The following is a 12,186-nucleotide window of genomic DNA, read 5'->3' as shown; positions in this document are numbered from 1 at the left end:
GGGCACCGCGCCCGCAGCCCCCGAGCCTCTCCGCGCGGCGTTGCGGGGCCCGACCGGGACAGGCGCGGGGTTCGAGGCCCCCCTGGGGCCCTGGGGCGGACTGAGGTCCAGGAGGGAGCGGGGCAGACTGAGCGTGGGAGGGGAGGGGCCAGCCTCCAGCACAGGTGTCCGGGTGGGGCGGGGCGGCTCCCGGCTCCTCCTCGGGCCTCGGGTTTCTCTCCCCGCCCTCGGCCGCGGCACCGCCCCCTCCGTGCGGCCTCCCCCGCCGCGCCCCGCCCGGCCTCCCCCACTCGCTCCCCGCTCGCTGCTCGCCGCTCCCGGCTCCCCGGCGAGGACCCGCACCGCTGGCGCCCGGGAAGATGGCGGCAGCGGGAGGCGGCGCGGGGCCGGGGCCGGGGCCGGGGCTGCACGGGGACACCCGGGACCCCGCGCCGGCCACGCTGCACCCCGAGGAGGTCTCCGCGCGGCTGCAACGGATGCGGCGGGAGCTGAGCAACCGCAGGAAGATCCTGGTGAAAAACCTGCCCCCGGACAGCCACTGCCAGGTCGGGGTGCGCAGGCGGGGCGGGGGCTGCGCAAGGTGCCCGGGGGCCGGGGCCGGGGCCGCAGAAGGGTGGGCGCGGAGTGGGGCGGCGACCCGGGCTCTCGCGGCGCCTCTCGGGTTCCAGCCCACAGACGCTGTGCAGGCGCGCAGGTCAGGAAACTGAGGCTCCGAGGGGCGCGGCGCCTGGTCCAAGGTCGCGGGAGTCGGGGGAGGCGCCTCAGGGCTCGGCCTGCGGCCCGGGGTGGGAGGCGGGGCGGTGGGCGCACGGGGTCGGGGAGTGCCGGGGCGGGGTCGCGGGAGCGTGGGGGAGTGGGCTTTGCTGGGGCAGAAGCGCTGCACCAAGTTTCTGCGGGGCGGTTCTCCCGGCCCCGCGCCCTCCTGCGGAGCAGGGCCGGATTTGCTGCCTGGTGGGAATGAGGGTTACAGATGGGCCTCTCTGTGTCTTCAACCCACGAGAACTGTTGCTTTTAAGATTAGAAACTCTGAACCTATTTAACTTCTTTTTTTTCCCCCTTGGTTGCAAAAGTTACGTGCTCATTGTAGGAAAACTAGAAATAACAGAGAAATGCAAAGGGGAAAAGTGGAAATCACCCATATTTCTGATACCAACCCATCGATAACCATTGTTAACCTGGGATTTTAAACATTTTTTTTTTACGCATATATATAATTGGTATTTTTGTTTTATCAGAAACGACATCACTTTTGTTTTTTTAGGGTTTCTTGTCTAGATGTTCACATATATTCCACATATAACTCACATATAACTTGAAGTTTGTATTTCACTGCTTGAGTGTGGTGGGCTGTCTTGGTAGTTGCAGATTTTGGCCGACGCACATAATTCCTCCTGTAACCTGATGCATGGAATTGTGAGAGGGCTGGCTGTGGGCAGCTACATGGCAGTTCCTCCATCTGACCCATAAAATAAGATCAGGACCCATTACCTGTAATTAGACTTTACCTAGTCACTCCCAATACGTGTGAGTATGTAACCTTCTAACCCATGAGCAGGAGAGGCCATTTTGCTTCAAATGTGCAATGTAGAAAGAGTTCTGTGTCCATATCGTATGTCTCTCCATCCCACCGCTGCCCACTTCCCATCTGTCAGGTAGGGCTTTGTGATGCTACCTATACGGACACCTGCCATGGACGGATTTCTTGGAAGCGACTTCCCTGCCCATGCAAAGCAAGGACTGCCAGGGAACTCAGGAAGAGGGAGACGTGGAAGAAGCAGATGGCATTTGGAAAAAAAAAAAAAGAAATAGCAGCACTGTGTGCTAGAGGCAGAGATGCAGAGAAGTGTCTTGGTTTCCTTTGTAGAATAGCAACTATCTTTGTTGCCATGTTTCCTTGCATTAATTCTAACATTATTTAGAATTCAAGACAGTTCTGTCTCTTCTAACTTTGCTGTTGCTATCTTTTCATTTCCCTCCTCAAAAGACATGAAAAGTATATCAAAGGAACAGTTTTAATTAGGCCTGATATTAATGATGGAGAGAGGCTGAGATCTGGGTTTTTGAGATATTTTTTCTGTTATGAATTTCTGTTTAGCCTAAATTTTAGGATTTTCTCTAAGGAGTAAACATACACTAGTGAATAAAGTTGGTGTGAGAGCTATGTCTAGATGAGTCTGTTATGCCAAGTCAAGTATTTGAATTCTTTGCCATGTTTTTAGAGAGCTGAGTTTTATCTGAAAATAAGAAAAGTTAAAAACTAAACTTGTTTCCAGACTTGTCCTTGCTTTTCTTTTGTATAGTAATTTCTCTGACATTGTTTTTTAGTATGTCTGGCATCTACCTTGAACATCTAAACAGTGTTTGTACTGCAGACCGTATGCTGTTAGCTTGAGCATTGAACCCACTGTCATCCTCAGGCCTTACCACCTCTGCTACTTTTCCATTAGTTATAACTATCAGTGGTCTGAGTTACATAAGTAAAATAGACCAAAAGCCATTAAGAGTATTTCCTATGACTTATTTAGATTGAGAATTGCTATTTTTATTGGTCTAGTAAAATTAACATTTATTTCATCTACCTTTTCTCAAGTTGTAATGTTTTCATGAATATGTCCTGTGTGAATTTCTTTGTATCTTGTCTTTCATCAATTTCTCTCAACAGTTGTCATTGCTAGGTTTTATTTTTAGTGACTATATTTTATTATCAACTTGCTAATGAAGGTTTAACTTTAATTTCATTTTGTATCTTTTAGCCAGTAAGACCTACCTCAAGTTACCTGGGTTAAAACTATATACTGAGGCTCGGCGCCTATAGCTCAACCGGCTAAGGCGCCAGCCACATACACCTAAGGTGGCGGGTTCGAATCCCCAGCCCGGACCCGCCAAAAACAACAATGACGGCTGCAACCAAAAAATAGCCGGGCGTTGTGGCGGGCGCCTGTGGTCCCAGCTACTTGGGAGGCAGAGGCAGGAGACTCGCTTGAGCTCAGGAGTTGGAGGTTACTGTGAGCTGTAATGCCATGGCACTCTACCCAGGGGGACAGCTTGAGGCTCTGTCTCAAAAAAAAAAAAAAAAACTATTTACTGACCCTTATGAAATGATTAATGTGGATTTGGTTCATTTATTAAGTATTTGTAATACTTAAATTCTTTTCTTTTCCAGAGAGAGTCCATGTTTATTCATTTATTTTATAATATTATGTCAAAGATTGAAGATATTCATAACTCTAGTTTTCAAACTGTGTAGTTATGTCTCTAGAAAAGCTACTGGTACCTAACTGACCAGCAGAAACCTCCATGATTTTTTCTTAACAATTTGAATACATAAATATTTTCTTCCTTAAATACAGTTTTCATAAACTTAAAATTTTATTTTTGCTATAAGAGATTTACAGTAGCATCCCACAACATAATTTTTATAATTAAAAGGCACACTGAAAGTATTATTTTTAAGTGAGTGCTTTTAGAGATACATGTATCAAATGCCTTACAGAAATACTAGCTCTAAAAAAACACAAGCACCGTTATATTAAAACAGTCTCAAAAACTTTCTATGGAATAATCCCGTCTGGTCTGCCTGTGCTTTCGCAGGCCTTCCCCGCCTCTGGTCCACGGCCTTCTCTTCTCTTGCACAGGACAGTACAGCTCTCAGTCTGTCACCTGCCTTCAGGACCTGTCCTTCCTCTGATGTCATAGCCTGTCCTGCACCCTGTTTCACTTGGGACGTCTTCTGAAAGCACACATCACCCTTTGGCTCAAACAAAAAGACCAACCCCCGCAAGTCCCCCAAAACCTTTGGCCTCACATTCCCAACACCATTTCTCTAACTTTTTCTCAGATTGTCCTCAACAGTAAGGAACAGAGGCTATCAGTTAGACCACTGCAAGATTGAGATTGCTTTGAATTTTTGCGTTCTGTTTCAAAAATTATATGATTTTTATGTTCTGTAACATTGGATTTAATATAAAAACAGAGATTTAACTTATTTTTCTCATAAACTTGGCACTTAAAGAAGATGTACCATAATTATCCCGTGCCTCTCCTTATTTCTGTGTTTCCATGCAATACTCAGATCCCGGTTTGAAAAGCAAGACGTGACGGGGCAGAAGTCTGAGATGCTCAGACTCAGGCTTTTGTGACTTGGTCCCTGCCTACCCGTCTGGTCTGTTTCACTGCCCTGCACTGGGTTCTACCCCAGCTTTATCAAGCAGCTGAGAACCAAAGTTCTTCATGCCACCATGACTTGAATATTTATAGTTGTATCTTTAACTGTTAGTGTTTTGGAATGTAACTATTTATAGTGAGTAATTTATAGTGAATAATATTTGTAATTATTATTATTTGTAGTGATAATTTATAGTGAAGAATAACACTGTGAACACTGGTTCTTATTCAGAATAGCCATTGTGTATATGTGTCTGTATAGTCTTTTACAACTCCAAGTTGAATATTAGAATAGAATATTACAATATAATATTGATTAGTTACAGTAATGCCCCAATATATGTTTGTTATTGCATTTTTATAAATTGTTGTTTCCTGGTTAACTTGGTCTGTTTCAATAACACTGTCCTCAGAGTTTCACAATGGAGAAAACAGGTGCATTTACTTGTTTGTGTTCACTCAGTTTTTTTCTTACATGTCCTGTGTACTTAACGTTTTGTTTTTGTTGTGGTGTTTATAATCTGAGAGTCTATCATGTAATTAGAAGAAAATATGAAATGCTTATAGTGAACATCCAGGATCAGAAGAAACAAAACGTTCTACTAACTGTGCATATTATAAACTTTCATTTCAGAGCACCCAATGTGATAGTTAATCGAGAAGCTTCTTGTTAATTCACTGAGGCCCATTTGAAAACATAGTATCATCAACTAAGCACTTTCTGGAATCACAACCCACCAAGAGTAGGAAATTCTGGGTTTTTTTTGTTGGTGTTGTTTGTTTGTTTTTGAGACAGAGTCTCATTCTGTCACCCTGAGTAGAGTGTCATGGCATAAGAGCTCACAGCAACTTCAAACTCTTAGGTTCAAGTGATCCTCCTGCCTCAGCCTCCCCAGTAGCTGGGATTACAGGTGCCTGCCACACACCCAGCTATTTTTTCTATTTTTAGTAGAGATGGGGTCTTGCTGTTGCTCAGGCTGGTCTTAAACTCCTGAGCTCAGGGGATCCACCTGACTCGGCCTCCCAAATGAGCTTATTTTTAAAGACCTACTTACTTCTATTTTTCTTTACATTAGTATAAACACAGTAGGATTTTTTCCACATACTTTGGGATGGGATTTTAAAATATACTGTACTTGTTTTCTCTAACTGTATTCAGTAATTCTTTCTTTCTTTTTTTTTTTTTTTAGACAGGGTTTTTACTCTGTTGTCTTGCTCTATGCGGTGGTGTGACCCTAGCCCACAGCACCCTCAAACTCTTGGACTCAAATGATGCTCCTGCCTCCATCTCCCAATTAGGGTGGGACTACAGGCCAGGCCACTGTGCTAGCTAGTTTTTCTATTTTTTGTAGAGACAGCGTCTCACTCCTGTTTGGGCTGGTCTTACACTTCTCACCTAAGTGATCCTCCTGCCTCAGCCTCCCAGGTTGCTAAGATTCCAGGCATAAGCCACAGTGCCTGACCTATTGCCTCTCTTTAAAATGGGGCTATTATTCATTATTAAACCCCTGACAATATTGGGGTTTTTTCATTTTGAAATTATGTTTTCTTTAATCAAGAATGCCATTTTATGGCCAGGCACAGTGGCACTTGCCTGTAGTCCAAGGTACGCGGGAGTTGGGCAGGAAGATGGCTTGAACCCAGGAGTTTGAGGCTGCTATGAGTCAGGACAATTGAGTAAGACTTTCTCCAAAAAAAAAAAAAGTCATTTTCCTTAAAGTTACTTTGCTTGGTACAGTATATACTGCATAAAAGTTATCTATTACATTTTATTTTCTAATGTAATTAAGCAGAATTGAATTATGAGTTTTACTTCTTTTCCATGTATTTTATTATCCTGTTCTCAATGAAATAAGGACACTGAAAGTTGCTGGAGAAATATACTTCTAGATTTCTGGGACACCACTGCCTCCTTAAGTTTCTAGTTTTGGCAGAAATTCTGAAAAGTGTTTCAGAAATGCTGTTCTTTGCTCTGAAAACACAGTCAAGAACAGGAAGACTTTGTGGCCAGCATCACAATGCTGTCTGTTAACAGTCGGTCCACAGAAGTCTCACGGAATCTATAGCCCATTCCCAAGTCAATGAATGGGTTATGCTTAGAAATTATTTTGTGGATGTGTACTGTATTTTCCCATGGGAAGAATATAATACCTGGTATTTAGGCTTGCAGATTAGCATTTTAACATCCAGGTAAGTTGTGCCCCTTTCTGAAATGCAGGATTACACTAGGCAGCACGTGACATCTCACAAAGCCCAGCTGTGTGCAGGAGTGACTCTCCCAGCTTCACAGCAGTGGCAACTGCTCCTGCATCTCATAGCAGACGCTCCAGGAGGAGGCATGTAGGGGAACTGCCCCTTGAATGGACAGGACTTGGAAGATCAGGGAAGCATGCAATGCAGTCAGCTCTGATGGAAGGCTATCGCTGTAGAAGGGGTCCCTGCCACTGACCCCCTGAGCTTTGTCTCAATTCCTCTCCTTTCCTTACAGCCACTGCCCCGGGGGTGTCCAGGCCCCATTTCTGATCTGTGGACAAAGCCTTATGCTTAGCTCTCCTTCACTCAGCCCAAACAGGCAAACTAAGGAGTATTAAAGTATAAGAAGTTAAAGAAACTTTTTTATAAATTTAAAGATCCTGAAAATGCTTACTAGGAGCTCCAGCTCTTTTTGCATTTTGTTTTCCTGAAGACTCAGTTGCTCCAGGCTGAGGGGCAAGTATGTTGAGAGGAGGGATTGGGGCTGTGGAAAGTGAAATTTTCTAGAATACTTACCTAAGCTCTGGGGTAGCCTTTGATTACTATGCTAAATATCTCCTGTTTGCTCTTCCAGACCTGTCCCCCACCCTGCCCACCTGCTCCCTATCCCCAGAGCTGGCCTCCTGTACATTAACAAGGCTCTCTTACCCTCTGTTTTTGGTTGCATTTGGCTGCAGCCACAGTGGGAGATCACAGGGTGGAGGGGAGCAAGGTTAGACTCTTATCCACCCAGCATTTATTCACAGGTGACTGAAGGTTGGCTGCTTCCTCTGCTGAGGGTCACGTTTCTACCTGGTGACTCTCTTCCTGCATTTGAGCTCTCTGAGCTGCAGCAGCCATTCTTCCTCTTGTCTCCTTAGGCCTGTGAGGGGTGGAGGACCATTGTTTAAATTTTTGTAAGATGGTCTCTTTTAAAAATCCTCGCCAATTACTCAGTTTTTGAACATACTATCTGTTTCTTGCTAGGCCCTGACGCTGTTGCCTCAGCTAAACAGCCTACACAGGCCTCTGGCCTTCCTCATGCCTTCCCTAATAGTACCCAAATTTCTCTTTACAACCTGCCCCTCCTTCATTATTAGGAGCAGTGTGATTTAGGTGGGTTTCATCCCTATCCCCATCTGAAGGGGTGACACAAACCAAAGAACATGATTCTTCCCCTTTCCAGAGGAATTGGCTAAGGACAGGCAATGCCCTGGACCTAAGCCAGCCTGTGCCTGATAGGACCCTGGCCAGAGTGACTGTCACAGCCTGACGGAACAGAAACTTAGGGCTTTGTTTGGTTGTTAAGGCAGGTGACTCCCTTTCTCCCCACTGGGTATGAATGCAGACATATGACCCTACTTGCAGTGGACAGTTGACAGAGCAGACCCACAAAGGAGCACGGACCTGGGAAAGCACAGAGTCTGAGCTGGACTGAATCTGAAGCTTTCCTGGCTCTGGATTTCATGGTTCTATAAGCCACTAAATTTCTTTTATTGTTTCACTTATTTCAACCAATGGTATCCTAACCAATGTTGAATTTTAATAAAAAACAAAATCTCAATAGAAGGGATGATAGAGGCATTTCATCTGAACTTTTTGCTTAACACCTGAATCTAATTTAGAGTCCCCAACATAGGAATTCTAGCATCTTTTAAACATTTGGTTCAGAAAAATCACTGCACTCTAATGCATCCTACTCTATCTTTAGGCAGCATTCTTTGTTATAGAGGTCTTATGTATATTGAATATATAAGATTTATTTACTTGGAATTTTCATTTCTTGGTCCCAAATCTACACTCCAACAACATGTACAACTTCCAGTATTCTTTTTCAGCTTATAGCCTGAGTTTCTTCAAACACGAGCTTTCGGGGCATGACTCCGTGTTTCCTCACCATCTTAGTTACTTTTCTGTGAGCATATACCTTTACCACTTTGTCCTTGTGTCTTTTACTCACCCAAAAGTGAGTAAGGTAGTTTAGTTGAGATCTTTGTATAATCCCCAATCAGAACAAATTTCTCCTTGGGACATCTAGAATAACAATGATAACATAACTACTGATAAGCACTATACTTAGAGCTTCCTTTATGCTATATTTAATCCTTATTTCAAGACTATAGGTTCAGAATTTTCTATTCCCATGTATTAGGAGAGAAATGCAGAGATGCAAAATTAATGTCAAGCAAGTTGCCCAAGATCACTCAATTAACTGGCTGCAGAGTGAAAGAGAGCTAATGTCTTTGATTCCAAAGCTCATATTCTTATCTCAGAGTGTATTATAATCCCCTCTACACACACTATATTGTACGTGTTTCAAAGGGCAGGGATCATGCAGTATTACCTTTGTATCATCAGTGTTTAACTTGGAACCTAATACATTATTTCCAAGGGAAATAAGGGGACAACCCACCTACTTAGTTGTAAAATGTTGTACTTCTATTCATTTGTGTGGCACATGGAGAGATCTCAGGATTGGTTTGTTAGAGAAATAAATTTTGTAAGAAGTAAATTTAGCTTTTTGGCAGTGAACTTGTTCCTTTCCCTTATAAATTATTCAGTCAACTGTTTATGGCTCATGAATATGTTGAAAGCAATAAATCATCTCTCTTGAAAAGTGCTAATATTCACAGGCACGCAGAATTTCACATGTAATTTCAAGGAGGTGTGGTACTCTTATAACTTAGCCCTGCTCTCACTGGAGGACTGTAGACCCTAGGTTGAAAAGTACTACTGCAGATCACATAATCTGATCGTATCTCTGGGGCTTCACAGAGTATGCCGAACATATCCAAATTGAGCAGATCCCAAGCTGCTTCCTGAGAGGCGTTCCTATCAGGGTCTTCTGGGCACAGAGTTAGAGTCTTCCACCTGGGCAAGTATAAAGTCAGTTTCCTGAATCATCTTTTTAATAAATTCAACCTGTCACTTCACAGGTGATGTATCCACTGTGGTGTTTTATGCTCTTCACAATAGCTATTTCTTGTTAAGAAAAACTTTCTCTCTTTTTTTTTTTTTTTTTTGGTTGCAGCTGTCATTGTTATTTGGCAGGCCGAGGCTGGATTCAAACCCACCACCTTAGGTGTATGTGGCTGGCGCCTTAGCCACTTGAGCCACAGGCGCCAAGCCGAAAAACTTTCTCTTTAGTAAGAGTTTAGGGTGCAGGTCATTGTGAGCATGTAAGATTGTTTTTTAGGCATTTGGTGTTTAATTTTGTATTTATTTACTATCACTATGTTACAATTTGTAAACTTAACTCTTCTCTATGTTTGTGCATTTTTTCTTTGTGTGTTTTAACCTTATTGGTCAACTTTTTTTTTTTTTTTTAACCCAAAATGCTACAGTAGCATTAGGTTCATTGGAATTGTTTGAAGCTGCCTGCGTGTGTGTGTGTGTGTGTGTGTGTGTGTGTGTGTGTGTGTTCCTTCTGTCTCCCTGCCCCTTCACTGTTTTTCTGTTTCGTTTTGTTTTGTAATGTCCTTATTTAAGTGATTATCTGCTCTTAGTTCCCAACTTGCCTCTATTTCCTGGACTCTGGACACTGCTCCTTTACCAGTTTAAATGCCTGCTTTTGATTCCAAATTAGTTTTCATTTCTCTGCTTTGTACTTTGTGGTGTTTTATTGGCTGAAGTAGAGTAAAACTGATGGCAATAAATAAAACCATGTGAATTGGTGAGGTTTTGAATTTTGAAATACTCTCAAACTTTCAGGAAAGTTGTAAATACACCATAAGGAAGTTTTTCTCCCCTGAGCTATGTTGAGCTCTGACCTGGCACACAGTTGCCCAGAGCACTTTATTGTATACATCCACAAACCCAGACATTCTCCAGCATAACCTTAATACCCCATCAAAGTAAAAACACTGCCTCCTGATCAGATTGCATTTAGGTTTTGCCAGTTGTCCCATGAGAATGTCCTTTACAGGGAAGGGGCTCAGAATTACTGTTCACTCAGTTGTTATAAAGCAACATCTCCGGTCTTTTTGGCACCAGGGACTGTTTGATAAAAGACAGTTTTTCCACAGACAGGGGGAGAGGCTGATTTCAGGATGATTCAAGTGCATCACAGATCCCCTCAGATCACTGGGCATTAGATTTAACCCTGACCCTAACCTGGAGATCCCTCGCTCGCTGCAGTTTGTTGTTCTGAAAATTAAAACTGACTGAGTTTACTCTCTTTGGTGATTAGTCAGAGAGAACAAATCCCACATTCTCATCCGACTCCTCTGACTCTACCTGGGCTTCAGCCTTGGAAGGAGCAGCAGTGGTGGTGGCAGCCACAGGGGTGGAAGGATCAGCCTAGAAGGCCTTGACCTTTTCAGCAAGTGGGAAGGTGTGATCAGACTCCAGAGAGAAAGCCAGGACTCTCCTGTGGCCACTGAGATGATAGAATGGGGTACTCATGCAGAAATTTGGCAGCCAGGCTGCAGCAAACCCTGGCAACTTTGTGGACACCCTCCGGGAAGTGAGAATGCAGAGTCTCCCCTGTGATGTCAGGCGCTCCAGTGTTGTTGACGCTGCCCTTGTCAAACTTCTGCTAGATGAACAGCCCAGAGGAGCTGGGGGACGGATGCTCAGCATGTTCAGTAGTGTGGCTTTGCTGGCTCCCACTTTGTCTCCAGTCTCAAGCAGCTGCACATCACTCAGAATTTCACTGGTGCCCCTGGAGATGTTAGTGGTGATGCCTAAAGCCTGAAGAAGGAGGTCTTTCCTGGCCCCAGACCAGTGTTCTGGGCTGGCACCAGCCTGGGAGGCAGCTGGCACCTTAGTGGCCACCAGATCCCTGATCTCAGTGCGGTTGTCCTTGGTGAACACAAAGCCTACTTTCCCCGCATAAGAGGCAACAGTTTCTCCAGAGCTGGGCTATTTTCCGACGCCCTTCGGCGCCCTTGTGCACCCTGGTGCTCTTGCCCATCAGCACTGCAGCCTTCCCTTAAAGGGACACGAGGAACCGCTGCATCTGCCCGGAGCCCATGTTGTCTGGTCCCACAGTGAAGCACTTTGGATCATCACCCACAAGGTGGATGATGTTAAGGAGGGAGCTGGACTTTCAGGTCACCCTGTCTTTCCTAGGCATCCTTGCGGTGCCTCAGAGATTGCCCCACAGGGTTGAAAGATGATGTTGCTCTCACGAGGGCGCCTGGCGAGGAAAGGTAATGCTTTAATCATTTTAGAGTTGGACAGTGGGGACTTACTTAAGATGACTCCTCAAACTTCTTTTCAAATAAGTGTTTGGAATAATTTTAGATTTACAAAAAAGTTGCAAAGATATTATATAGAGTTCACATGTACACCTTACCCAGGGCTCCCTGATGTTACCTCTCACATAACCAAGGTACGTTAGTCACGACTAAGAAATCAACATTGGTACATTAGTGTATTTTACCATGTATAACATGTGTCCATTTGCCCAAATTTTTGAGGATGGACATTATACATGGGTAATGCTTATTCTGTATCTATATAAATGTTTTTAATTCTTTTATTTATGCCTGTACATTAAAAGTGTAACTCTAGAAAGCAATAACAATATCTGTATATATAATATTGCCCTAGAATATGGTAATTGTGCCCCCTCTCTGCTACCTGCCTCCCCACCTGTCTCCACCAGGTGGCTGCAGGAGCCTCTAACTGGACACCTAGTGCTATGGCTGAGGAAGCAGGTGGGCTGGTGACAGACAGTGACGGGACAGTCGGCATCCAGACATGGGGGAAAGGAAACAGAGGTGACAGCCCAGTGATGTCTCCCTCTCTCACCAGAGACACGAGGTGTGGAGTGGGGAGAAGCTG

General features: G+C 44.3%; 1 protein-coding gene across 1 annotated transcript in view; it reads left to right on the top strand.

Annotated features, from left to right (window-relative positions):
* Positions 1–476: 476 nt before the first annotated feature.
* RAVER2 (ribonucleoprotein, PTB binding 2) overlaps positions 477–12,186 on the top strand; it is a 68,727-nt gene continuing 57,017 nt past the window's right edge. Inside the window, exon 1 of the mRNA XM_023509877.1 lies at positions 477–545. Within this exon, the coding sequence (XP_023365645.1) occupies positions 477–545 (69 nt within the window). The remainder of the gene's footprint in view (positions 546–12,186) is intronic.

Source organism: Otolemur garnettii, unplaced genomic scaffold, assembly GCF_000181295.1.
Source record: "Otolemur garnettii isolate 467f Iridium unplaced genomic scaffold, OtoGar3 scaffold00010, whole genome shotgun sequence".
Classification (NCBI taxonomy): Eukaryota; Metazoa; Chordata; class Mammalia; order Primates; family Galagidae; genus Otolemur; species Otolemur garnettii.
This window is presented reverse-complemented; position numbering and strand designations above follow the sequence as displayed.